The 27,074-nt window shown below is 36.3% G+C and overlaps 1 protein-coding gene and 1 long non-coding RNA gene across 3 annotated transcripts in view; one reads left to right on the forward strand and one right to left on the reverse strand.

The window, feature by feature from the left end:
• The window catches only part of LOC128656278 (uncharacterized), an 89,784-nt gene extending 85,281 nt beyond the window's left edge, over window positions 1-4,503 (forward strand). Inside the window, exon 2 of the long non-coding RNA XR_008401988.1 lies at window positions 1,411-4,503. This is a non-coding gene — a long non-coding RNA (uncharacterized LOC128656278). The remainder of the gene's footprint in view (window positions 1-1,410) is intronic.
• The window catches only part of PPM1L (protein phosphatase, Mg2+/Mn2+ dependent 1L), a 441,297-nt gene that overhangs the window by 136,564 nt on the left and 277,659 nt on the right, over window positions 1-27,074 (reverse strand). For both annotated transcript variants that reach the window (XM_053710104.1, XM_053710105.1), the window contains exon 2: window positions 13,991-14,165. In XM_053710104.1, the coding sequence (XP_053566079.1) occupies window positions 13,991-14,165 (175 nt within the window). The remainder of the gene's footprint in view (window positions 1-13,990; window positions 14,166-27,074) is intronic.

Raw genomic sequence — 27,074 nt, forward strand, 5'->3', positions numbered from 1 at the left:
TATATAGATATTCTCAGATTGCAGCAGCTCTTCTGATGATGATCAAACTCTCACTCTAGAAAAAAAAGACACAGAGGGTGGTTCCTAGTGCAGCAAAGACAGGACCAAACTTGATTGACACACAAATGTCATTATACTCACAAGAAGGGCGGCACTCCAATGTGCATATAATTGTTATCTCCAAACTGTAAGGGTGTAAAAATGTATGTATATACAGAAACAATTAGCATAGGTCTAACCACTAGTCCATTGAGACAGAAGAGCACTTACATGGCAAAAATAATTTTTTTGTAGCATTACTAAACATTATTGTGTAAAGTGGCACAGATTTAAAACAGTATCCAGTCACTAGTGTTTCATAATTATGTACATATTATTTCAAACGGACATACTTTATGCATGATATTAATTCATATTCGATTACCACCATGTGTATTAGTATGTCATCAACAATACCAATCACAGGTAACCATTAATCCACCACCCCATATATTCTGAAATTGGTTTCCATAGACAAACAGCTATACACAACCCTTGCATCAACATGGGCAATGCCAAGTGTCAGAGTAGTGCAAAGCCTGCTGCCACTGGACTCTAGAGCAAAAGAGATGTGTTCTCTGCAGTGATGAATCAGGCTTCACTATCTGGCATTCTAATGGAAAAATCTGGGTGTAGCGGATGCCAGGAGAACACCCCCTACTAGAATGCCTAGTTCCTATGGTAAAGTTTGGTGAAGAAGGGATAGTGGTATGGGGATGTTTTTCAGGGTTTGCGCTAGGCCTCTTAGTTCGAGTGAAGAGCTTTAATGCTAGAAGATACAAAAAACATTTAGAATTTTTGAAAAGGCCCTTTCTTGTACCAGCATGATTGTGCCCCGGCATAAAGTGAGGTCTATGGAGACATGATTTGAAGAGTTTGGTGTGGAGAAACTTGAGTGTCCGACGCAGAGCCCTGACATCGACCACATTTTTCTTGTAGAATTTATCTGACCAAACCTATAAACTTAATTATTCTTAGAAATAATACAAGAGAGCTTTTAAAAAAGATTAATCTGTTATCCAAAAGTTTTAACCTATTGAATCACCTTTGGTGTGTGACAAGCACCAACTCTGCATGATATTTTAACAATGATTACATCCATATAAGCAGTCACAGACAGATAGGACATGGTATGATCGTTGTCAAAGTAGCTATGAGAACCTTGGTAAAAGCTCTTGAAACAGTAATCAACCAAAAGGAATGTGGCATAAAATGGAAATTAAAATAGTCTCATTGCAATGCAGAGAAATTGCAATGAACAGAGCTAATGGTAACAATCAGATAATCACCATCCTTATCTTATAAGTTTACTGTGGTTTGTTTATAGGTTTTTTAAACAATAACATTGGCTCAAACATATCTCTTTTTTAGGAAGGTAGAAAAGCTTGAAGAATAAATCTGACCTGAGCAACCAGCTGACAACATAATAAAAATATGGGAAGTGTAGAAGGTCCTGAAATTCAGCCCAAAAGGTCCCCCTATTTACCAGCTCCGGAGGAACTTTAAAAAAAAAAAGTACCTTGGAGGAGGATTGATGACATCTAAACTGTAACACTAGGAAGCAATCCTGAAATCTAAAAAAAAATTGTAAACCAAGTTTCAACCAAAAGGGGAAGGCTTCAGTGGAAGACTTACACTAAACTTTCCACCTGGATTTTTTTTTTTGCAGCTCCAGTGTAGTTCCTATTAAAAAAAGGACTGTGGTGTTAAGCTTGTTCTTAAAGTCCTAAGTAAGAAAAAGCTTTTATTGTCTGTAATAATTGCTCTCTTCATCCTGTCGCAACCACCTACGCAATATCTCCAAAATTCGCCTGTTTCTGAGTGCTGAAACTACTAAACAGCTAATCCACTCCCTAGTAATTTACTGATTTGACTACTGTAATAACTACTAACTGGTCTTCCTCTCTCCCGCCTCTCCCCCCCCTTCAATCCATCCTAAATGCCTCTTCTAGACTAATCCACCTCTCCCGATGCTCTGTATCTGCTGCACCTCTCTGCAAGTCCCTTCACTGGCTCCCAATTCACAGCAGAATTAAATTTAAAATTCTCACCCTGACCTACAAAGCCCTTACCAATGCAGCCCCCCCTACCAGGCCAATAATTTCAAGTGTAGACTCAGTGTTTACAAATGTATCGATCTTCATAGACAAATTGCTGCAGGCAGAAGTTGTTAAATGTAGTTCATACATCAAAGATACAGGAGACTTCCTTAAAGGGACAGTCTACACCAGCATTTTCATTGTTTGAAAAGATAGATAATCCCTTTATTACCCATTCCCTAGTTTTGCATTACCAACACAGTTATATAAATACACTTTTTACCTCTGTGATTTCCTTGTATGTAAGCCTCTGCAAACTGCCCTCTTATTTCAGTTTTATTGACAGACATCCATTTTAGCCAATCAGAGCTTGCTCACTGGAACTCCACGTGCGTGAGCACAGTGTTATGTATATGATAAACGTGAACTAACACCCTCTAGTGGTGAAAAACTGTCAAAATACCCTGAGAGAAGAGGCGGCCTTCAAGGTCTTAGAAATTAGCATATGAACCTCCTAGGTTTAGCTTTCAACTAAGAATACCAAGAGAACAAAGCAAAATTGGTGATAAAAGTAAATTGGAAAATTGTTTAAAATTACATTCTCTATCTGAATCATGAAAGTTTATTTTGGACTAGACTGTCCCTTTAAAAAAGCTAAAGATTTGTTTCTACCAAATTAAAAATGTATAATGTATACTTTGGATGTCAAAAGCCTGTATACATGTATAAAACATGAAACAGGTATAGGTATCATCAATAGAGTTCTCAGAGAGGATAAAAAAAATTCAGAGCAGCAATGTATGTTTATAGAGGAATTGTTGAGACTTATTTTATATTGGAATTATTTTCTTTTTCAAGATGATTGGTTTATGATTGGTTTATACAAATCAAAGGAACAGCTATGGGGTTCAATGTTGCCCCATCATACACCAACCTATTTATGAATATGGTAGAAGAAGAAAAAAACAATATATGAGAATCACCTGTTCAAACTACATGGTGGCGCCTGGTGGCGCTTCATAGATGATGTGTTTGGTGTATGGTGAGGCACCATGGACTCCTTAGAGAAGTTTGTATCAGAATTAAATGTGGCAGTCAGAGGCCTGGAAATTACATTAAATTACAGTGAGGAGTCAATAATGTTCCTGGATACAAGGCTATACAAAAAGGTGCTCAATTGGAATTTGACCTGTACACAAAAGAAACAGACAGAAATACATTGCTACAATACAATAGCTTCCATCCATGTAATCTAGTAGAATCACTCCCTAAAAGCCAACTCCTCAGAGTTAATAGGATAGTAACAGAACAACACAATCTAACAATTAGATCACAAGAGATGCAAAAGAAATTCTTGGATAGAGGGTATCCAAAGGCAGTGTTAGATAAATGTAATCAAAAACCTAGAAAGAAATGCTTCAAAAATAGATAAAAAGAAAAGAATGGTATTTTCTTCACAATATAGTACATATGGCAGTCAAATAGCCAAAATAATTAAACATTGGCACATCCTTAAACAATGTACTAGCCAAGTAAAAGAATTTCAAGAACGTCCAATTATTGCATATAAATGGTAAAAAATGTAAGGGATCACTTCATCAGATCTGCTATAGGTCAAATTAAGCAAAAAGAACAAACATTCTTAGGCAAGAAAAATCGAGGTTGCTATCCCTGCTTAGGGTGTATGAGTTGTAGCTCTATCATTAAAGGGAAATAATTTCTACATCCCAGGAGTGGACACAAATGTGAAATTAAAGATTTATTCACATGCAAGACCACATATGCAGTCTATTTAATAAAATGTCCATGTTCCCTCATCTATATTGGAGAGACTGTGAGAAAAGTCAGAGATAGAATGAGTCAATACCGCTCCAATATTAGATGTGGGGATAAGGATGCTCCAGTGGCACAGCACTTCTTAGAAAAGGGACACAACATTAGCCAGTGAGGTGGCAAGTAATTAATTACGTGGGCCCTCAAAGGAAGGGAGGTGATCGTGAAAAATTACTAAAACAAAAAGAAATGTATTGGATCCACAAATTGGGGACGATGGTCCCAAATGGATTAAATAAGGAGTTTGACTTGTCAGTATTTTGGTAACAGGTGCATAGCCAATAGAAATCCATATTAAGATAAGGTGATAAATATACCCAGTCAGTTTAGTGGTATTGCATTTAGCTAATGATGTAGAACATTTCGAATAGATGTATGGTGTAATCAAATTGTTAAGTATAAGGAAAAAGACAAAAATTAATTTTAATTATATAGTACCAAAATGAAACAGTAGATGGCGCCAGATGTGAATAATGAATGGCGCAAAACAAAGTGTTTAAAAGGCAATACAGTGTATTATATGCATAGCATGAATAAGGGATATTGATGCCGAATATATATTTTTGTCATGAAATAAAGTAATTAAGTTTAAGTGCTGTGGACAATAACTTTTATGTACCTGTCCTCACTCATCAACAAATCCAGCCCGCCCCCTAAGATCCAACAATGACCTGCTCCTTGCAACTCAACTTCTACCATCACCTCCTCCCATGCTGGACTACAAGACTTCTTGCGTGCGGCACCAACCCTCTGGAACGCACTTCCTCAAGGTGTCAGACTTTCCCCTAACCTCTCCTCCTTTAAACGCTCCCTAAAGACCTTTTTGTTCAGGGAGGCCTATCACCAAATCAGTAACAAATGAATTCCACTTGCCTAATAGTTGCCCTCTTCTAACTCCACACTAACATCATTATTACCTTTACAGTCCCCCCTCCTGTTTCTTAAACTCCTACCCATCTAGATTGTAAGTTCCCATGGGAACAGGGCCCTCAATTCCACCTGTATTTGTTGGTCTAATTGTGTCCAGTGTCTTATATTGTATTGTATCACTGTGGTACTTTTATTTTTGTACCCATGGACAGCGCTGCGGAATCTGTTGGCGCTTTATAAATAAATAAAAATAATAAATAATAAATAGAAAAACTGAGGAACAAATTAAAAAACATATCTAATAACCTAATTCTCAAAATGTATTCTGGAGCAAGATAAGCACAGTGTACAGTAACGAGGAATCACAACACAGAAGGTCATCAAGCTGGAGAAACCTCAGCACCATCCTGTCTGCTCCTGTAGGATAATGCTGGGGTACCCTCTGTGAGTCAGCCACAGGCAATAAATATACTGGGGACACCCCATGCATAGACTACTCAAGTGTATGGGGGGACTAATTGTAAGGTTTCAGATGAGGCTAGCAATAGTGAGCTAGATGTTCTAAGTGCTGTCAAGCCTTCCTTCTACCGCTTAACAAGTAACATTTCTGCTATTGCAAACAGAAGAAGGACGGTATGTGTAGGAATTTAGATTCCTACCCACTCATATTTCTAGGGAAACTTTTTAGTTATGCTGGTTCTATGTCAGAAGACATAACATACAACCACCAGTACTGATACGGTTCTATGAGCTTATAAGGGAAATACGTTTTAAGAACAGTGCCTTTAGCGTTTTGAATTATTTACTTACATGGGTATTTGTCAGTGCATGGGAACAATCCACTTTTTTAGATAAATTTGGCTTACAAAATAAATCCTGTCTTTCTCATTTGTTAATAATGGAATATAAGCTTTTGACTGAGTATTAAAAACAAGATGACATGTTTATTTAGTGAGATTTATGCTGTATATTTAATTTATATTTGCAGCAAAATAAATGCACTTTGCATCAGCTTCTGATTAACAGGAGCATGAGAAGGATATAGCTATTTACGAAGGATTTTTAAAGCTGTCTTAATGGCCAATCAATAAAACATCCAAATGAGACTGGTTTTTCCTATACCATTCCAGCTTTTGTTGTATGCTCTGTGATGATACTGTATTTTATTTCAAATTAACTTATTATTAAAGTAGCTATTTCCTGTGGTTTCAGAGAAGATCCCCTTAAAGGGACATTAAACACTTTGAGATGGTAATATAAAATGATAAATTGTATATATAAAAAAGATCTGCAAAATACTTTCATTATTTATTTTGTCCTCTTTGCCTGTAATTCCATTCTGAAATTGTGAGCTTTTCAGTTCCTGTTAGAAATGGAAGTGCAGCACACTGTTAAATCCATCACAGCCATTGGCTGCACACTCTAGTGACTTATTTATAACTGACCCTAATTGGCCACAGCAGATAAGGAAACACAAGTTACAACATGGCAGCTCCCAGTGTTTTATAGACACTAAAACTTTACACTTATTTTGTCACTTTTTAAACAACTAATGAAACTTTAAAAAAACACATCTACAAGTTAGTCATGGACTAATCTTTTCTTTGAATGCATCATTCTATCTAGCAGGTATTTAGTGTTTAATGTCCCTTTAATATATTTATGGATCTGTGTGTATGTGAACATTTGTAGCACTTGTGCAAGCAGAAAAATATAAATAAAAACTGTGCAGGTGAGCGGCCTCTAGTGGGAGTTCCCGAAGCTGCAGACCTTAAGGTCTGATGTGTTAGCACATGCAGTCTTATGCAAATTAGGCCCCAGGGAAACCAGAGATAGGTTTCCTTCATCTGGACCTTCCTAAATTGTAAAAGCTGCCAAAGATGTTAATTGTACGGCAACAAAGCTAGTAATTGCGAGAGACTGGAAAAGGCCTAATCCGCCTATCTTCATGCAATTAGTGGGTACATTAGCCCTATGGAACAATTTGTATTTCAGACACAGAACAAACTTGACCTATATTATAGCATTTGGAGTCCTTGGATAGCAATTTATGGTACTTAGCATATTTTAGAAACACTTAAAATGTGGAAGGTCAACAATCTGGAGAGAGACAACTTACCTAAGTTATCTGGGTTGCTCATTTTTTCCCTCTGTTCTTCTTACTGTATGCAAACCCTTGCCCCCCTCTAAGGTGAATGGGAAATAATCCTTCATATACAATATTATCCCCATCTCACATAATGGTACATTTTCAATTATCTCACTCTATATTTTCCTTAGACATATTTATTAGATCACTATTTCTTGATTGTAAAATGCACTATGTTACAGTTGTGGTATTTTTTCTCTCTCAGGTTTTCCACTATGCACTTTTGGTAACATGTTCTTCACTAGACTTAAGTACCTTAATAATACTGTTACTTTATGATATTAACTCATATACTCACTGTATGCTATTTCTAGACCACTGGTTTATAGTTATGTCTTGTAATCTATATATGTTACATTTCCTTCAGTCAGTAGATTCCTACTAATTCTTGTGTGTAGGGCCCTTTAGGTGCTCTGACAGGAGACACTGAAGATAGTGTCATAGTGAATTATGCCTGTTACCACTCTATAATGTAAAATTGTATCATCACTATCTTTTGTTTGTATTACACAACACTTCATTATTTTTTTTAAATGTGCAGACACAAGCAAAGCCATATATTTTGCTACAGAATTTATTATCTGAAGTCTGCCTACAGAGTACATTTTTAATTGTGTTTCATAAAATGGCAATCTAAGTGGAAAACATGACCTTTTATTTAAAATCATTGCATTGAGAAAGGACTATGCTGTTTCTGTCACTGTCTCTCAAAATGTAATATAACTAGTCAACTGCATCCAAGTGTCCAAGAAGGTCCCTCACTAGTATAAGATGACTATGCACTTACCAACTCAGACACTATAATAGGAAATAGTTGAATGACTAAAGAAAGAGAATCAATACCGCCTTCAATGATCAATCTTATTTCATGAGATATATGTATTTCCCTATTTAAATAAATAAAAGATGAGTAATTCGAGTAATTATTGCTTGAAATATTCAGCTGTTAATAAATATTGATATCTTCACTATTCTGGGTTCATATTTAAAAAAGGCTACCATCTTGATACACCAAAAACCCTTAAAGTCCTTCAGTGGTGTAAACTGAGCATTATGGGCTAGATTACAAGTGGAGCACAACATATTGCTTTTGCAAGGGTGATATTTGCGCTCCACTTAGTAATACCAGTGCACGTAAATGTGCCCTAGTATTACAAGTTAGCCGCAATGCAGGGAAGCTTTGCACTCACAAAAGCGAGCTTCCATGGGCTCCAATGGGAGCCTCGTTCTCATGCCGTGAGACACGTCATGAAAACTTAGCACAGCGAAGGGCATAAGTCACGAAGCGATGGGCAGCAAATGTTAAAAATATATGAATATATACATATATATTTGAGTGTTTATATGTGTATACACATATTGACACATAAATATATTGTATATAAGCATATACATATATATTTACAGAGGACACACAGTTTCCCATAGACCGCAATGTAAAGGCACTTTTCAGTGCTGTTTTTTTTCTAACTCCCCACACCCGCCAACTTTAAAACCTAAAAACTGCTTCATGCAATTGGAGCACTTTTGGAAAATTAACCAGAGATCTGAGGGGTTTTCAGCCATGTAATGGTGCAAGTCTAGTCAAAAGCAAGATGTGCTATAACTACATGACTCAATCCAGGAGGCATTCGAAAATAGCACAGTCTTGTTGCTGTTGGGTAGAGCTTTGCTATTTTACCTCTTAGAGTGAAAACAACACATCTGCTGTTGTTAAGGAGTTAAACATCTTTGCAAATAGCTTCTATTATCTATTTTGCTAAGTTCTTTTGGTATCCCTTATTAAAGAGTCATCGTAGGTGAGCTCAGGAACATGCATGTGTCTTTAGCCCTCTGACAGCAGTGTTTGCAACAGCGTTTATTGCAATGTTATATATACTTAGGTTTACTCTTCAACAAAGCAAATTTGATAATAAAAGTAAATTGAAAAGCTGTTTAACATTGCATGCCCTACCTGAATCATGAAAGTTTAATTTTGAAGCTATAGTACCTGTAGGATCAATACTGAAATCCCTAAGCTATGGGTTGAGTGCATTTATGTTTGAAGAGCACCCCTGTAGTTGTTTTCAAGTTAGGGGAGTGCTAGGTCCTATGTATATATATATATATATATATATATATATATATATATATATATATATATATATGTATGATGGGTCCTTAGCGTATATATTTGATTTGTTTTCAAGTTAGGGGAGTGCTAGGTCCTATATATATATATATATATATATAAATATATATATACACTGTATGATGGGTCCTTAGCGTATATATTTGATTTGTTTTCAAGTTAGGGGAGTGCTAGGTCCTATATATATATATATATATATATATATATATATATACACTGTATGCTGGGTCCTTAGCGTATATATTTGATAATCTTTTGTTTCATAAATGTTATGTCTTAATATAACCTAACATTTTTATTTCAATAGCATTTGTATGTGTTTTGTTATGTACACTATTAAGTAATAATGGTTTATTTCATGTCTCAAAGAGCACTACATTTTACAGTGCCATTTTGAGTGTAACACTTAACTCACCACTTAGAAGTGCAATATGGCCATGTTAAGAGGCTTTGGTTAAAATATTTAACTATCCCCTTGTAATACCAGGTTGTGTGTTATTGTTTGCATGGGGTCAAGCAAAACATAACAGACCTCGTGCTATTGATTGAGCTCTACTTAGGGCTGACAACCCTCTCTTATTTCCAGGGATCTTCCTTATTTGCCCAATGTTTTATAGTCTCCCAGGCTTCCTGCTCTTAAAACATTTTTGTCTCCTATTTTTTTTCCCAAAATGTAAAATCTTCATTTCAAACATTCATTACAAACATTGCACTCCTGTACTTATATTTAGCTAATAATTTTAATGTATCTGATAGTTTAAAGTCTGCACTCCCATTGTGACTTAAAGGGACATTCCGGTCAAAATTTAAATGTATATAGATGAATTACATCTCTGAATAGAAACATATTTGAAATATACATCTAATAGCAAAAATGCTTCTAGTAAATGTTATAACTGTTTTAATGATAATATTTTTCTCTGCACGTGCATGTAAAGCATAGATGGGCATTCTCAGTGCACCAGCATTTTAAACAGTGCAGCTGCTCAGAGAAAACTAGTGGGGCTTGTATCATGTCAGCTGTTAACAAACTGAGTCATTACCAGATGATTTGTGCAAAGAATTTTGTTATACCAAACTGTATCAAGTTGTAAAATGAAGTTTTTTTTTAGTTACTACTGTATAATTTTGTCTATTTCCTATGTGATTCCTTAGTCTCCCTCGTTTTCTTAAAGAAATTGGCAACCTTAGCTCCACTTGTAATCTACCAATTTATATTAAGATGTCATGGTGTGTACTGTCCCTTTAAACAGTTTTTCTTTAAAATAGATCCTGCACGGTAGCAGAGATGGTGGGTCGCATTTTGTGAAGCTCCATGTGGGATCTATAGAATTCATTAGTTATCTCCAGATCTAACAGCTATCCAACTATATAAACAACACAAGTGTGTAATAATCCAAGTTGATATGTTGCATATGACTATCGCTATATAATTGGACCCCAAAACTGACTTGAGCTAAGTGGATGACAGATCGCGGCCTGCTGTAAACATCTTCATCTCGCCCCCCCCATAGGCCTGGGCTATGTGCCAAGCTATGACCATGCATGTGAAGGAGGATCTCCGCAAATCAATATGCTCTATCATCATAGAAATTGAACAAAAAATGCATCACAATTTAGTTGACTTAATTGTCTCACTACAAAGAAGTACGCAAGAGGATGCCTCATTAACAGAGAGTGACTCAGGGCCTGTTACATTGCCAAACGCTCGGACATACAAGCCTACAGAATCACAGCATGTTCCGGTTGCGGTACCCCTACAATGTAGTGCTTATGAAGCAGGGGAAGGGAAAGATATGCAATATACAATCAGTAAGGAGATAGATTCATCTGAGAGCGGCTCTTTTGCTCTGGCGTTCTATGAAAATCATCAAGGAACTAACACAGAATATGCGGACAAACAGAAGGAGATGGCATATGTCCTACGGGAAGTAAACCACACTCTGGCACCTGATGCTATGTGCACATGGGGTAACCAGGTGACGGAAGGAGATGTGTCTGCGGCGGCTTTCTGGGATGTTGCGGCCGAACTCCCGGGGAGCGGTGTGGATGCCTCAGGTCGTAGTTACAGCTGATGTTGCCTTCAGATAATCAGAGATGTTTAGATGTATTGGCTCTGGTCGGAGCACGCAGTTCTGTGACTAAAGCATGTGACTTTGTGTTTGGAATACCGGTAATGGACATAGCTGGTTTGGTCACTCTAACCACTATAATATCTAGGTCCATTTACATTCCAAAGGGCCAGTCAATTATATTAGGGTCTGACACGCTGAGACCGCGAGCAATGTTTCCAATTACATTTTCCCAAAGCGGCATAGGTTGAGGTCGCTATTAAAGACAAATGTAAAGTAAACATACCCCTTAAAATTGCATTCTCAATCCTGTCTCCTATGTTTAGATTAATAGTTTATGTATATTAATAATATCATACCTATTACTAAAGTTTATATTGCCTGTTCTATGTCAGATCAAGTTTTACATGTATAACAACCCTATTAGTGGGGACAATAATTGGGAATCATGCCAGTTTTGGTATCACATTCATAACCATACTGCTGATAGGGATAATTACTGTCAATTATGTTTAATGTGTTTAGTGTTTATACCCTACTAAGGTTGTTGAGACTAGCTTGTATGTCATATCTTTGTTTAAGATGGGAATGGTTGATTGTTCAGTAAGGATCTGGGGGGAAGTGGAAAAGAAAGTTTGTGTCAGCTAATAAAACGATTAGGTGGAGGCTCTACACTAATGTGTCTATTACAATTATGGAGAATTTATATAAGGTCTTACTATATGTTGTAAGTATCTGCACTCCTACAGGCCCATTTATCAAAGGGCTTGCGGACCTGATCCGACACTGTGGATCAGGTCCGCAAGACCTCGCTAAATGCGGAGAGCAATACGCTCTCCACATTTAACATTGCACCAGCAGCTCACAAGAGCTGCTGGTGCAACGTCGCCCTCTGCTGACTCACGGCCAATCGGCCGCCAGCAGGGAGGTGTCAATCAACCCGATCGTACTCGATCGGGTTGATTTCAGGCAATTCCTGTCCGCCTGCTCAGAGCAGGCGGACAGGGTTATGGAGCAACGGTCTCCGTACGGAGCTTGATAAATGGGCCTGCATGACTTCCTATCTTCTATAAGCTTGGACACATTTCATATGTATTTTAATATTCAACTGTTTATGTTTGCCTATATAGGTGTATGCCTAGTTGAAATAATTATTTAATCAGTTAAAAACCCAGGTAAATATCGCGGTTTTATGAGATTTCACTATTTTGTCAGATCTGTAATAGACTGGGCGTCCATCTCATGTACACTATACAATTATAGTTACCAGTTGAATTTCCCTTCCAGCAATTTAGAGCCTAAAGTAAACACAACGATTGAAGGGGTCTACACGTATAACAAAGGCACACTTTTACATACAATAGTATTCGATGTGACATTCTCAGTACTCCTAGCGGTGGGTTGTCAGAAACAGTCACATCTATTAGCTTACTCTGGCACAAAGACTGACATACTTAACAGGACGTTAGAGACGATAATTAAAATTAGGGCCCCCAACATTTATCCCTGTCCCCGAGCTGCTTTAAAACTTTAGCTATGCAGAGTGGAGTAACAACTCATGGTTAAGGGACCTGTAAATATATGCCCATACTAGAGTAACCTCCCTCCATATTCATCACATACTTTTCGTTCATATATATGGTCATAGGTTTGCCCAGCTGGTTCACTGGGTTAATTTCCTAGCGGCTTGTGCCCGCTGATGTTCCTGGATCATAAGCCTAAGAACCTCTCCAATATTCATATATATTTATGCTCATGACATCATAATATAATATATCATACTATTAGTTAGCAAACCATATTTTTGAGGTTACATAGTATTTCTCAATATGTTAATATAAAAATGTAAGGTAATAGTTAAATATTGATTCTTTCATGACACATTGCTCTAAACAAACATATTGTGAACACCTACATTGTCTAACTGAGATGCATTGTAATATTCTTACTCTGATGTTATTATTGTGTTAAAGCTTGTGTTGTATCACATAACTTTTGCCTTAATAAAAATTATATATATATAAAAAAATAGGCCCTGCACAAGACTGTCTCTTCATACCATTTTATGATTCTTGTATATTATCTTTATGGCACACTAAGGGTTTGCAATTATTGACAAAGTAGAATAATATTAACACATTTCCTTCATAGATATAGAGCTTTGAAAGTATTATGAGCATCACTTTACAGCAGTAAACTAAATCACGCATGTTTCAATATTAGGAGATTGTATCCCCCACCCACTTACACACAAAGCAATCTCACTACCTCTTCTGTTCATGGCTTTTATCCATTTATTTGTTTCCTTTGGTTTCTATTAATTCCGTAAGTCTTCTCGCTTGTTGAATCTGTTGCTTGTCAGGTAAAACTCCTTAGGGGCTGTATTCAGCCTTCGAAATGTCAGTTGGAGTCAGACATTAAAAATGCGTCTTTTTTTTTATGTATTAGCTACATTTTTCTAAGATAATAAAAACAAGGTTTGCAGTTATGTTTAATTCTCCGTGTGTTGTTTAACTCATGGGGGGATTACTGTCTGCAGCTTCTCCCGACTGCCTTACGCTTAGACAATTTCGCAGTTAATGAATAGAAAAGTCAGGGAAAAAAATCAGTTTGTTTCCTTTCTACTTTCATCTCGGATAAGAAACCAAATTTACATAAATATATACAGTCATCCACTGCATTTCTATTACTTTACTTTGTTATGTAGAGATTATACAGAAAGTAGACACAGCAAACACTGAGATCTTTCCCTGTTCATTTTTTGTATGTGTGTGTTCATGTATTAGTCATCGTCTTTATTGTATACTTCATGACAATAGGCCTGTATGATCTCTACTGGAAAACGAACATCACATACCTGCTTCATCATAGGACACTGTGAGTTTTTCCAGCATTTCACGGTCTATTGCTAAAATCTGCTGTTCCAGAATTGTTTGGTAGGAGAGCACGCTGTTCTCTTTATCTTTTTCAAAATCTTGAAGATGTTGTTTTAGCACCTCAGGAAGATGGGTTTTCACATATTCAGCTGCAGACTGAACAAAAAAAAAGAAAAACAAAGGATCTCAGTTATTTAATCCTGAACACTCAGGGTTTCCAAAAGATGTGCTGCATAAAATATAGATTCTTTATTGAGAAACTTTCACCAGACTGGTACACCTTTAAGTCATATACAGTATATGGTACAGGTGGAGTTATATTAAAATGTTACACTTTACTGACATTGATGACATTTTAATTTGGTTTCTCTATGACTATACAGCATTTATGTTAGAAAATAAGTCTTTGTTATTTGCAGAAGTCACTGGACCTTTTTCATATGCTTGCTTTGTTTCTACTACAAATTATTGTGCCTTTGAACATTTAAACCAGTTTCAAAATAAGGAACGTGCAATGGTTTACATTAGTGTGTTATTGGACTGCATAGCACATGCATAACCCCTTTACAGACGGGATAATGGACACTCAGCCAACTCAATGGCTTGCGCACTACTCTTGTGATTAAACCGCATCTCCAGCTTATGCGGTCGATTTATCAAGCTCTGTATGGAGCTTGATGCCCCTCTTGCCGGAAACAGACCGCTGCTCCATAACTTGTCCGTCTGCTCTGAGGCCACGGACAGAAATCAACCCGATCGAATATGATCGGGTTGATTGACACCCCCTGCTAGCGGCTGATTGGCCGTGAATCTGCAGGGGGCAGCATTGCACCAGCAGTTCACAAGAACTGCTGGTGCAATGATAAATGCCGACAGCGTATGCTGTCAGCATTTATCGATGTGCGGCGGACATGATACGCTACATCATATCATGTCCGCTTGCACATTAATAAATATACCCCTATGTATTTGTTAAACAATTGCAGAATGCAGAGGATGGGCTGTCAATGTATAACTAAGATTATATATTCCTTATTTTTTTATATAAAAACATAGGATTTAGGATAGGCTATATAAAAAATAGGTTTTCTAAAGTTGTAATTTATTTAAATAAAGTCATAAGGGGTAAGTCTATTGGGTTGGGTTCTTTACAAGTACATTTACTGCCCCTTTAAAGCTGCCTAGCGTAGCACTGGAATCCATGTTTAAAACGGATGTTGGATATTAGAAGCTAAAGGTAAAGACAGTGTGAGTTACATCTAGCTTGTCCAATAAAGATGAATTTGTAAATACAGTGAATGCTTGAAATTCGCCAAAAACTATAAAGTGATATGAAACCCAGATTTTTTCTTACATGATTCGGATGGGAGTAAACTAGAAAGTTGCTTAAAATTGCATGCTCTAATGTTTCTTTGTTCTCCAGCACCTGGGTAGCGCTTGTTGATTGGTAGCTACATTTAGCCACCAATCAGCAAGCGCTACCCAGGTGCTGAACCTAAAATGGGCCGGCTTCTAAGCTTACATACTTGCTTTTCAAATAAAGATACCAAGAGAATGAAGAAAATTTGATAATAGGAGTAAATTCGAAAGTTGCTGAGAATTGCACGCTCTAGGGCTGATTTATCAATGTCTGGCAAACATGATCCACTGTAGCAGATCATGTCCGCCAGACATCGCTGAATGCATTTAAAATTGCATAACAGCATTTAACATTGCATAAGCAGTTCTGGTGAAATGCTTGTGCAATGGTGTCCCCTGCAGATTTGCGGCCAATCAGCCGCTAGCAGAGAGTGTCAATCAACCCGATCATACACAATCGGGTGGATTGCAGACCGCAGCCTCAGAGGAGGCGTATACGTTAAGGAGCAGCGGTCTTAAGAAACAGGGTTATTTGGCCCCATTCAGGCCATGATAAATCGGCCCCTCTATCTGAATTATGAAAGAAAAAAAATGGGTTTCATAGCCCTTTAAAGACTTGAAATCTGTTTTTTGTTCTTGCATCTAGGTGGCCCAATAAACATATTTTAATTACATTTTGTTATTTTCTTGTGCAAAGTTTCTTGCACAATCTATGCTAAAAGCAATGGAATAAAGTGATACACATTCATCACAAAGTAACTTAAAGTGTATAAGCATCTCTTACTGACTAAACTAATGTAGCATCAAAATAACAATGAAACATATCTTTTTGATATATAACGCTGATACAGAAAGCATCTAAACAAGAAAAAAATGTGTACCTGCTTGAGGACAAATATTTACAGCAGATTTGGCCAAATAATGGAGTTAATATCTGCAGAGAGCTATTTCTAAACGCTGTCCGGTACTGTCAATTAATAAATTATTCTGCCATTAATACCTCTCCAGCTCAAAATTCATTAATCTCCGGATCAATTCCTTTAAATGACCATTAAATACAGTAAAATTGCATACTAAAAAGACAATAAAATAGCATTTACTCTGAATTTCAAATAAGCAGAAGATTTTTTTTTTCTGGCAAATTTATTTTTCTCCCATTTGCCAGACCTCTGTATCATGTGACAGCCATTAACCAATGACCAAAGCCCAAAAGTGGTTGCAAAAACAAGGAGTTTATTAAAAAACACACAAGGGGTAACAGAGCGACGTTTTGGGAGTGATCCCTTTATCAAGCTAATTTTCACACTGTTCACAAGCTTCTATTTATATACAATCCCCACTAGGGGGCACACTACATATAAAATTGAATTAACCCTATCATATAAAGTACAAATTCATTACATAGTTATACAATCATTGTATTAACAAGGCAACTGATAAATGTAAAATCCTTTTGGATTTATAAACTTGGCACCTTAGAACCTTCCGGCCTAAATAGAGATTGGGGTCTCTCTGTGTTCCTTTAATTGGTGTATAATGATTATGCAAATTCATTATTTAGGACCAAATGTAATAATCTGTAAACTATGATGAATTCATGTATATAATTAATTTGATATATTTAAATTAGGATGTGTATTTTTGAGTGTATATATACATATATATGTTTTCTTCATAAAGTCATGCAGGATTTTTATCTTTATCCTTATCATGAGCTTATAAATTTATCAGTTGCCTTGTTAATACAATAATTGTATAACTATGTAATGAATTTGTACTTTATATCATAGGGTTAATTCAATTTTGTATGTAGTGCACCCCCTAGTGGGGATTATGTATAAATAGAAGCTTGTGAACCGTGTAAAAATTAGTTAAGGTATTTGGCAGGTTAGTTCTGTCAAAGAAAACGGATGGTATTGTATATCTTTTAAGGTGCCAAGGTGGGTTTAGCATGTGCACAGTTCTGGTTGAGCACCCCGTGAAACCGGGGGGGGGGGGGGCGCTGTCTGTAAGATCTCTGCTGCTACAGGCCTCAATTGTCCTTTTCTGACCCAGGGGTCCAACCTACAGCAAAATAAAGTTAAATTATGTTGTATGTCACTTAAGATTAGTGTGGTTTCATTTTGGATGTGCGCTAATACTTTGTTGTTTGTTTGTATTTACACTGGTCATTTTGGCAGCACTCCCACAATATGTGCATTAATATATAATATGTTTTTGTAAGGTGTGCTTAACCAAACCCCCATGTTTTATTTGCTGTATTTCTTACAGGGAGATTGACAAAATCCCTTGGTTAAAGCACACCACTAAAAACCCTGCTCAGGTGTGTTCCAGACAGTGTCATTAAGGATATATAAAGCCAGGCAGCCTCATTCAATGAGGCATAGAACCACAGAGTTGTAATTCTATATTAGAATCAAAGGATTCAGCCCAGTAAGGTTAAAATTTATAGTGTTAGGACCTGTCTATTTTGGGACACCTTGTAAGTGGTGACTGGCTGAGCAGAATATGGTCATATTGTGTGACTAAGATCCCAATTTTATTTAAGAGTATAGAGTTTTAAACAGGCATTTTTGTAGACTTTATATCAAAATAAGTGTGGTTTCATTTTGGATGTGCGCTAATACTTTGTTGTTTGTTTGTATTTACTCTGGTCATTTTGGCAGCACTCCCACAATACAGGGAGTGCAGAATTATTAGGCAAGTTGTTTTTTTGAGGATTAATTTTATTATTGAACAACAACCATGTTCTCAATGAACCCAAAAAACTCATTAATATCAAAGCTGAATAGTTTTGGAAGTAGTTTTTAGTTTGTTTTTAGTTATAGCTATTTTAGGGGGATATCTGTGTGTGCAGGTGACTATTACTGTGCATAATTATTAGGCAACTTAACAAAAAACAAATATATACCCATTTCAATTATTTATTTTTACCAGTGAAACCAATATAACATCTCAACATTCACAAATATACATTTCTGACATTCAAAAACAAAACAAAAACAAATCAGTGACCAATATAGCCACCTTTCTTTGCAAGTACACTCAAAAGCCTGCCATCCAAGGATTCTGTCAGTGTTTTGATCTGTTCACCGTCAACATTGCGTGCAGCAGCAACCACAGCCTCCCAGACACTGTTCAGAGAGGTGTACTGTTTTCCCTCCTTGTAAATCTCACATTTGATGATGGACCACAGGTATTCAATGGGGTTCAGATCAGGTGAACAAGGAGGCCATGTCATTAGATTTTCTTCTTTTATACCCTTTCTTGCCAGCCACGCTGTGGAGTACTTGGACGCGTGTGATGGAGCATTGTCCTGCATGAAAATCATGTTTTTCTTGAAGGATGCAGACTTCTTCCTGTACCACTGCTTGAAGAAGGTGTCTTCCAGAAACTGGCAGTAGGACTGGGAGTTGAGCTTGACTCCATCCTCAACCCGAAAAGGCCCCACAAGCTCATCTTTGATGATACCAGCCCAAACCAGTACTCCACCTCAACCTTGCTGGCGTCTGAGTCGGACTGGAGCTCTCTGCCCTTTACCAATCCAGCCACGGGCCCATCAATCTGGCCCATCAAGACTCACTCTCATTTCATCAGTCCATAAAACCTTAGAAAAATCAGTCTTGAGATATTTCTTGGCCCAGTCTTGACGTTTCAGCTTGTGTGTCTTGTTCAGTGGTGGTCGTCTTTTAGCCTTTCCTACCTTGGCCATGTCTCTGAGTATTGCACACCTTGTACTTTTGGGCACTCCAGTGATGTTGCAGCTCTGAAATATGGCCAAACTGGTGGCAAGTGGCATCTTGGCAGCTGCACGCTTGACTTTTCACAGTTCATGGGCAGTTATTTTGCGCCTTGGTTTTTCCACACGCTTCTTGCGACCCTGTTGACTATTTTGAATGAAACGCTTGATTGCTCGATGATCACGCTTCAGAAGCTTTGCAATTTTAAGAGTGCTGCATCCCTCTGCAAGATATCTCACTATTTTTTACTTTTCTGAGCCTGTCAAGTCCTTCTTTTAACCCATTTTGCCAAAGGAATGGAAGTTGCCTAATAATTATGCACACCTGATATAGGGTGTTGATGTCATTAGACCACACCCCTTCTCATTACAGAGATGCACATCACCTAATATGCGTAATTGGTAGTAGGCTTTCGAGCCTATACAGCTTGGAGTAAGACAACATGCATAAAGAGGATGATGTGGTCAAAATACTCATTTGCCTAATAATTTTGCACTCCCTGTATGTGCATTAATATATAATATGTTTTTGTAAGGTGTGCTTAACCAAACCCCCATGTTTTATTTGCTGTGTCACTTAAGAGCACAACATTTATCGTGTTGGTGTAGGATGCTGTGTTTGTGGGTTGATAATCAGCGGATTATAAGCCACTCTCCCTGAGCTCCAGAAAAATGCAACTGCACAGAGCCACTGCTAGGACACGCCCCCTTCATAACTGCATTTTATAATTTATATTTTTGACAACTGGGTTTTGAACAGGGTTTTTAGAATTTGTAATAAAACTTAAATATATGTATTTTAATGTGATATTTTCCTTTAAAGGGCAAGTATACACCAATTGTCATATAACTGCGTGTAATAGACACTACTATAAAGAATAATATGCACAGATACTGATATAAAAATCCAGTATAAAAATATTTAAAAACTTACTTAGAAGCTTCCAGTTTAGGTCTGTTTAAAAGGTTACTGGAACACCCACTACAAGTGGGAAATATCAGACACTCCCCCTCCCCCTTCCTCTGCATATGAAAAGACTCTTTACACAAACAGGAGCAAGCTGGAGTAGGTATACCTCGGTATTCTCCTAAAACTTTGGGGCTTGGTTAGGAGTCTGAAAATAAGCAAAACTAAACATTTAATTTTTTTTTAAAAAAAACAACCTGTATGGGCTATATAAATGGATCACCTACAAAACATTTATGCAAAGAAAAATCGAGTATATAATGTCCCTTTAACGTTTGTAATGTTATATATATGTCACTAACGATTCAAGTTTATGTTTTTATTTGTTGTTGTTTACCAATGTCCCTATCACTTTCTGGACCAAACATGAATTATTTTTTTTTAATCTCCATTTCACAAAAGATGAAGAAGCCATACTTGTCAGGATGATAAAGCAAAGTCAAATATTGATCTTTTTCTAATTCAGACACAGTTATGATATATGAATATTTGATGTTATGTGTTCAAATATGTAAATATACTAATATCTAATAACAGGGTAGATCAGAATCCTGTAGAAAAGTTTATCAAATGATTTACCTACAAAACCTCCTATAGACTTTAATGGGGATGTTCTTTCAGAAATCATTGTGTTAAACAACTCTCAGAAATTAATTTAAGCTACATATTTTATCATTAATGATTATTAATACACAATTATAGTCTCAAAGAATAAACTAAACTGCACAATAATTAATTCATTGCTTTCTCGTAACACTTGTGCCTCTAAAAATGGCTATTGACGCAAGTAATGAATCTGGTTACAAAGGTACATACAGGTACTTCATTAAGGTTACATGTACAAACAGTGATGTCCTCCAATACACAAAGTTCTATAATAGAAGGACAGATCACTTGTTACACATTTTCATATCTAAACCATGTCAGAAAACCTTAAAGAAGAAGCAAATTGTAAGAAATATGCTTATTTTAAAGAATGCTGTAAATCAGCAATGCAAACGTCAGCCCCATTAAATTATATTCTTCCGAAAGTACTTCAATAGAGAAAACAACATTTCTGCTTACCAGATGAATTAATTTTTATTATGGTAGTGAGAGTCCACAAGCTTTGAAATTAGGAAATAAACTCCACTCAACCAGGAGGCAGGCAAAAATTACCCAACATATCAAGAGCTTTAATCCCTCCCACCTCCTGATTCCTCTCAGTCTGCCGTATAGCCAAGAAAAAAAGGGTAAATGAGGAGCATGCTGGAACCGTTGGTGAAAACAAAATAGGGAGGGTCTCTGACCACCATGACATAAGGTGATGAGAGTCCACAAGCGTTGATATTTGGTATCTAATACCAAAGCTATGGAGTCCACAATACCATTAAAGAAGGTTGGACAGAAAAAAATATAGACAAGCACACCATTGACCAGACACTGTGGCCTGGAGAACCTTAATGATAAATGCAGCCTCCATAAAGTATGAAGAGAAGACCAAGTAGTCGTTTTGTAAATCTGTTCAATAGCTATTAGTCTAGTTTTTGAAGGCCCAAGAGGTGCATAAGATGAAGTAGAGTGAGTCGTGATATAAGGAGGAGGCGCTTCCCCCACCATCAAGTAAGCTTTGCAAATCAGTTGCTTTAACCAAGAGGCCAAGGTAACTGCAGCAGTCCTATGATCTCTACGCCAAACTTTGAGACTGAGAGGAACCAGGAGGTGGAATGGATAAAAGCTCTTGGTATGTTGGGTAATTTTTGACAGCCACCTGGTGGAGTGGAGTTTATTCCCTAATGTAAAGGCTTGTGGACTTGCCGACAAGAGTTCTGTATGTATTATTTGTACATATTTAAAAAATAATTCAATATAGCATTAAAAGAAAATATTAGGTGTTGCATTTTACAATATGACAAATGCTAAAGATTAGCCCCTGTCATGTGAAGCACATGATCACAAAAACTTGCTTTAACCCTTTGAGTGCTAAGCTGAATTCTATATTTTTCAGTTTTTTACTATTTTAAAAAAACTTTTTTATTTCCCCCCCCCCCCCAGATCCCCAAGACTTATACCATTGGAAAGGTTAGGCGATTACCTTTCCAATGGTAGGTCTTGGGGGTCTGTAGCTGCTTAGATCCCTGAGATACAGGTTTCTAAGCAGCATGCCCCCTTTCCCTATACTTTGTATGGACAATTTTAAATAAAGTTGCGCGGTGACGTCATCACGTCATTGCGCGTGACGTCACCGCACGCAACGGGAAGCCCCGGCGATGCCTGTCACTATGCAGGCCCGATCGCCAGGGTAGGAGCTGGTGGGGGCCCCCAGATTGGAAAAAAGTAGTTGAGTGCTAATGAGCACTCAAGGGGTTAAAGGGACACTGAACCCAAATGTTTTCTTTTGTGATTCAGATAGATCATGCAATTTTAAGCAACTTTTTAATTTACTCCTATTATCAAATTTTTTTCATTCTCTTGGAATCTTTATTTGAAATGCAAGAATGTAAGTTTAAATGCCGGCCCATTTTTGGTGAACAACCTGGGTTGTTCTTGCTGATTGGTGGATAAATTCACCCACCAATAATCAAGTGCTGCCCAGGGTCTAAACCAAAAAATTGCTTAGATGCCTTCTTTTTCAAATAAAGATAGCAATAGAACGAAGAAAAATTGATAATAGGAGTAAATTAGAAAGTTGCTTAAAATGGCATGCTCTATCTGAATCACGAAAGAAAACAAATGGGTTCAGTGTCCCTTTAAGGTCCAAGTATACATATCACAATCTACAAAATATTCAAAGCTTGTTTTTTGATACTGGCAGGTCACTCTTTATACATTAATGTGAGACGTGTATCTTAACAATGCAATTAGACCTTAGTGACCGCAACAAGAGTGCAATTTGCTCTCTAGCCATTTACAATCTATTCTTTCTTTTCACTAAACTGTACTGACTTTTATTACATCCCTAAAACAAACAGAAACTGTTTTGTCTGCAAAATCCTGATATGATAAAAAGAATTACACACTTTGCTCCTTTACATAGATATATTTTTTCTATTTTAATAAATAAATAGATTTTGGATATTTTTTTCCTCATAATTTATTTAAAGGCATATGAAACCCAAATTTTTTTATTTCATGAGTCAGATAGAGCATGCAATTTTAAACAAGTTTCTAATTAACTTCTATTATCAAGATTACAAGTGGTGTGCTAATGATAGTGTGCTCGATAACCAATTTCACTTGACCGCTCTAGCATTAGCGCACAACTTTGATATAACAAGTCCATGGTAAAGCACGTTAACCAGAAAAGGGTTAGCATGCCTGAATTTCCTCAAGTGCAGCCTATACTTTCAATGGATATCTTGACCGAGCTAATTTGTGCTAGTATAACAAGTTGAAAGTTATAGTTTGTGCTCGGGCAAGGCCAAAACTGCGCTAGAATATTAAGCACAACTTCAGACCTGAAGTAAACTGTAAGGGTTAAAAAAAAGTTGCACAAAACACAAAAAACACATTAAAATAAAGTATTCCACACATATATACACTTTGTAATAAAAATATATCATTTTAATATTGATAAATATTTTTAAAAGGGTTAAAAAGGGATATGGTATATGACAAAGTGCTTAACTAGAAAGGGTTCCTATGTATTTGTATATATGGCTAACTGTGTATATATGTCTATATATGTCTATAAAAGTGTATACATGTGTGTTTATGTGTTTCTATGTGTAAATATGTATGTGTGCACATACTTACACATATACACATAAACACATAAACATCTATTACACTTTATATATATATATATATATATATATATATATACACACACACACTTGAGCCCTTTCTAGTCAACATGCAATATCATTTTCATTCATTTGTTTTAAATACAAATACTTTAAATTCCAAAGTTCTTCACCTAGAAAAAATATCCTTTTTAGTTTAAAATATATATTTCTATATATATATCTGTATATATTATATATATATATATATATATATATATATATATATATATATATATATACATACATATTGCTATATATGTATAGATATATATTTTAAAATCAAAAGAACGTTTCCTCCTATGTGAAGAACATTGGAATGTAAAGTATTACAAATTTACTTTGGGTTTAGTGCAGTTGGTCTAATGCAATGTAGGGTTAACGTGTGAGTGATAAATGTTCTTTTTTAACAGCGCACCCCTTAGAAGTCTATGGAGAGAAGATAGCGCGGTTAAGTTATCCAAAGTCCTGAAGTTAGTGCACATTGGACTTTCACTCACGCGGTAACTTTTTACTTTAATACATGCCCTAGCCCGGCTCTGTCCAAATTTTAGTTTGAGTACAGTTAGCTCGCAAGCGAAATAGTTATTTAGCGTGCCATTTTTAATCTGGCCTATTACGTTTCATGTGTTTTTTGCACCTAAAAGCAAACTCGAAACTCCAATATTGAATTTCAACCTCTGGTACAATTCATTTTTTTACATGTAAAGTTTTGGGTAAATGAATGCTAATGACTTCCATATAAAACACATGTATTACAAATTATTATGTATTACAAATTATTTCATGTTCTGAGCCCTAAAAGAATCAATAATCTATTGCAATTAGAGCCACATCAATACGATAATTCCAAAACTATTTAAACAGCTACTTACTGTATTTTTTTAAACACAGAGAGAACATATTTGCAAAGAGAATATTTTATAGCAATTTGCATAGAGAATTCTTATTACAATTTAGTTACCGTACAAGACATCAATAACCTTGCCTATGTTGCATATGCTTTTATGACTCTTGCAAATGTATGATCTTCTCAAGATCAATGAAAATGTGTCTCTATGAAATTTTCAATTCTCTGTTTGTCTGGGAAGTATCAGAATGTCAGCACCGATTCACAAAAGCTCTTGATCCTAAGTGTCAGTTCTCTGTGATTTAAAAAAAAATGAAGAAATTTCATTTTAATGTGACTTTGTAACATGATACTGAATAGTTCAATGAGCTGCTCCTTAAAAATGACCCTCTATAAATGAATTTACTGCCAAATTGATGGGTTTTTCCTTAATAGTTTAATGGGGTTTAAAAATAATATCAAACTTTGAAACTATAGGGGCCGATTTATCAAGGGCCGAATGGCCCCTGATGCCCCTGTTTCGGAAACAGCAGTTATGAAGCAGTGGTCTTAAGACCGCATCTCCATAACTGGTCTGCCGCCCCTGAGGCTGTGGTCTGTTGATTGACACCCTCTGCTAGCGGCTGAATGTCCGCCAGACTTTGATAAATCGGCCACACAGACTAAATCTACAGTAATTGTCCTTAATCAGACAGTTTAAAAAAAATATCTTCATTAAAGGGATAGTAAACACCAACAATGTTATTGTTTTTTTTTAAAAAAAGATAATCCCTTTATTTACTATTCCCCATCTTTGCATAACCAACACTGTTATAGAAATATACTTTTTACCTCTGTAATTACCTTGTATCTAAGCTTCAGCTGACTGCCTCCTTATCTGAGATCTTTTGACAGACTTGCATTTTAGGCAATGAGTGCTGACTCTTAAATAACGTCACGTGCATGAGCACAGTGTTATCTATATGAAACAGATAAACTAACGCCCCCTAGCTGTGAAACACTGTCAAATGCATTTAGAAGAGAGGCGGCCTTCAATAGTTTAGAAATTAGCATATGAGGCTACCTAGGTTTAGCTTTCAACTAAGAAAAGCAAAAGAACAACGCAAAATTAAGTTAAAGTAAATTAGAAAGTTGTTTAAAATGACATGCCCTATCTGAATCATGAAAGTTTGATTTGGACTTTGACAATTATTTAAAGAAAACTTAAAGGGATAGTAATCTTTAAATCTGAAGCAAAATCACTTTATTATAATTATAATCTTAAAATGTCCTTTTAATATGAGTCCAGCAGGACTTTTCCCTTTTCTACCACACCCAAAAATTCTAAGCAACGGTTGCAAGGTAACTACTGTGCAAGTGGCAGGGCACTCACAATACAGAAAATACCTTAGGGTGGGCTGTTGCATTCCAGATGTGTTTGCCTCCCTGCAGCAACGTTCAACAAAATAATTACTGCAGACTTGTGGAGCACAGTGAGCCTACCGGACTAATAATACAAGGAAATTATACCAATATTAAAAAGTGATTCTGCTTATGATTTAAAGATAATTTAAATATTAAAAGTAAACTATCACAATATGTAAAGAAATATTTTACATTTACAACTGCTCTGTATTTTAAACTCCATTTTTATGTCTGTTTAAGTGAACAAAGAATGCTACCAAAGGTTGCTGATACACTGTGGAATCTATACACTTTTTTTGCATTGCTTTTTATATACCATATTACAAGCACTGGTTACTAAAAGCAAGTGAAACTCCATTTCTTTAACACATACCCTTTGATAAGTTATTACCATCAGACAGTTCTGTACTTTCTCATTTATGTTTTTCAAACCCCATCTATAAATCTGGCTTACAGCCCCTTAAATTACAGCAGCATGTGCCTGTCTGAATTGCACTATGAAGTCTATACCAGTGTGCTTCAAAGGTTCTCTGCCATGATCCATTGCAATAACTTCCATTTCTCTATTCTTCTGCTTAGTCTGAAAAGGCTGACATGTAATTTAAAGTAAAACAGGGAAAGGTTATGCCTCATTAGTCAAGATGCAATGTTTTAATTGAAGGATATTTTTAATTGTTAATCACATATATAGAAACATAGATAAGAACCAGAACACCTATAAAGTTTGCCACTTTAATTCTTAAAATATTCCAGTTATTTTTGACTTACAGGTTTTGAGACTACCACTTCTAATGGAACTTTCATATGCATATCTGTATTAAGCCCTTATCAGGCCTCAGACCAGATGAATACTGCCAGTAACCCTTAAAGAAGCTACTCACACAAAACATGACATTATGTACTCATTTCCAATCTTTACAAAGTTCTCAATCTATAGTGAAAAAAACAAGATCATCTCTTATTATCAACATAATCACAATCT

The sequence above is a fragment of the Bombina bombina genome, chromosome 4, assembly GCF_027579735.1.
Source record: "Bombina bombina isolate aBomBom1 chromosome 4, aBomBom1.pri, whole genome shotgun sequence".
NCBI classification, from domain to species: domain Eukaryota; kingdom Metazoa; phylum Chordata; class Amphibia; order Anura; family Bombinatoridae; genus Bombina; species Bombina bombina.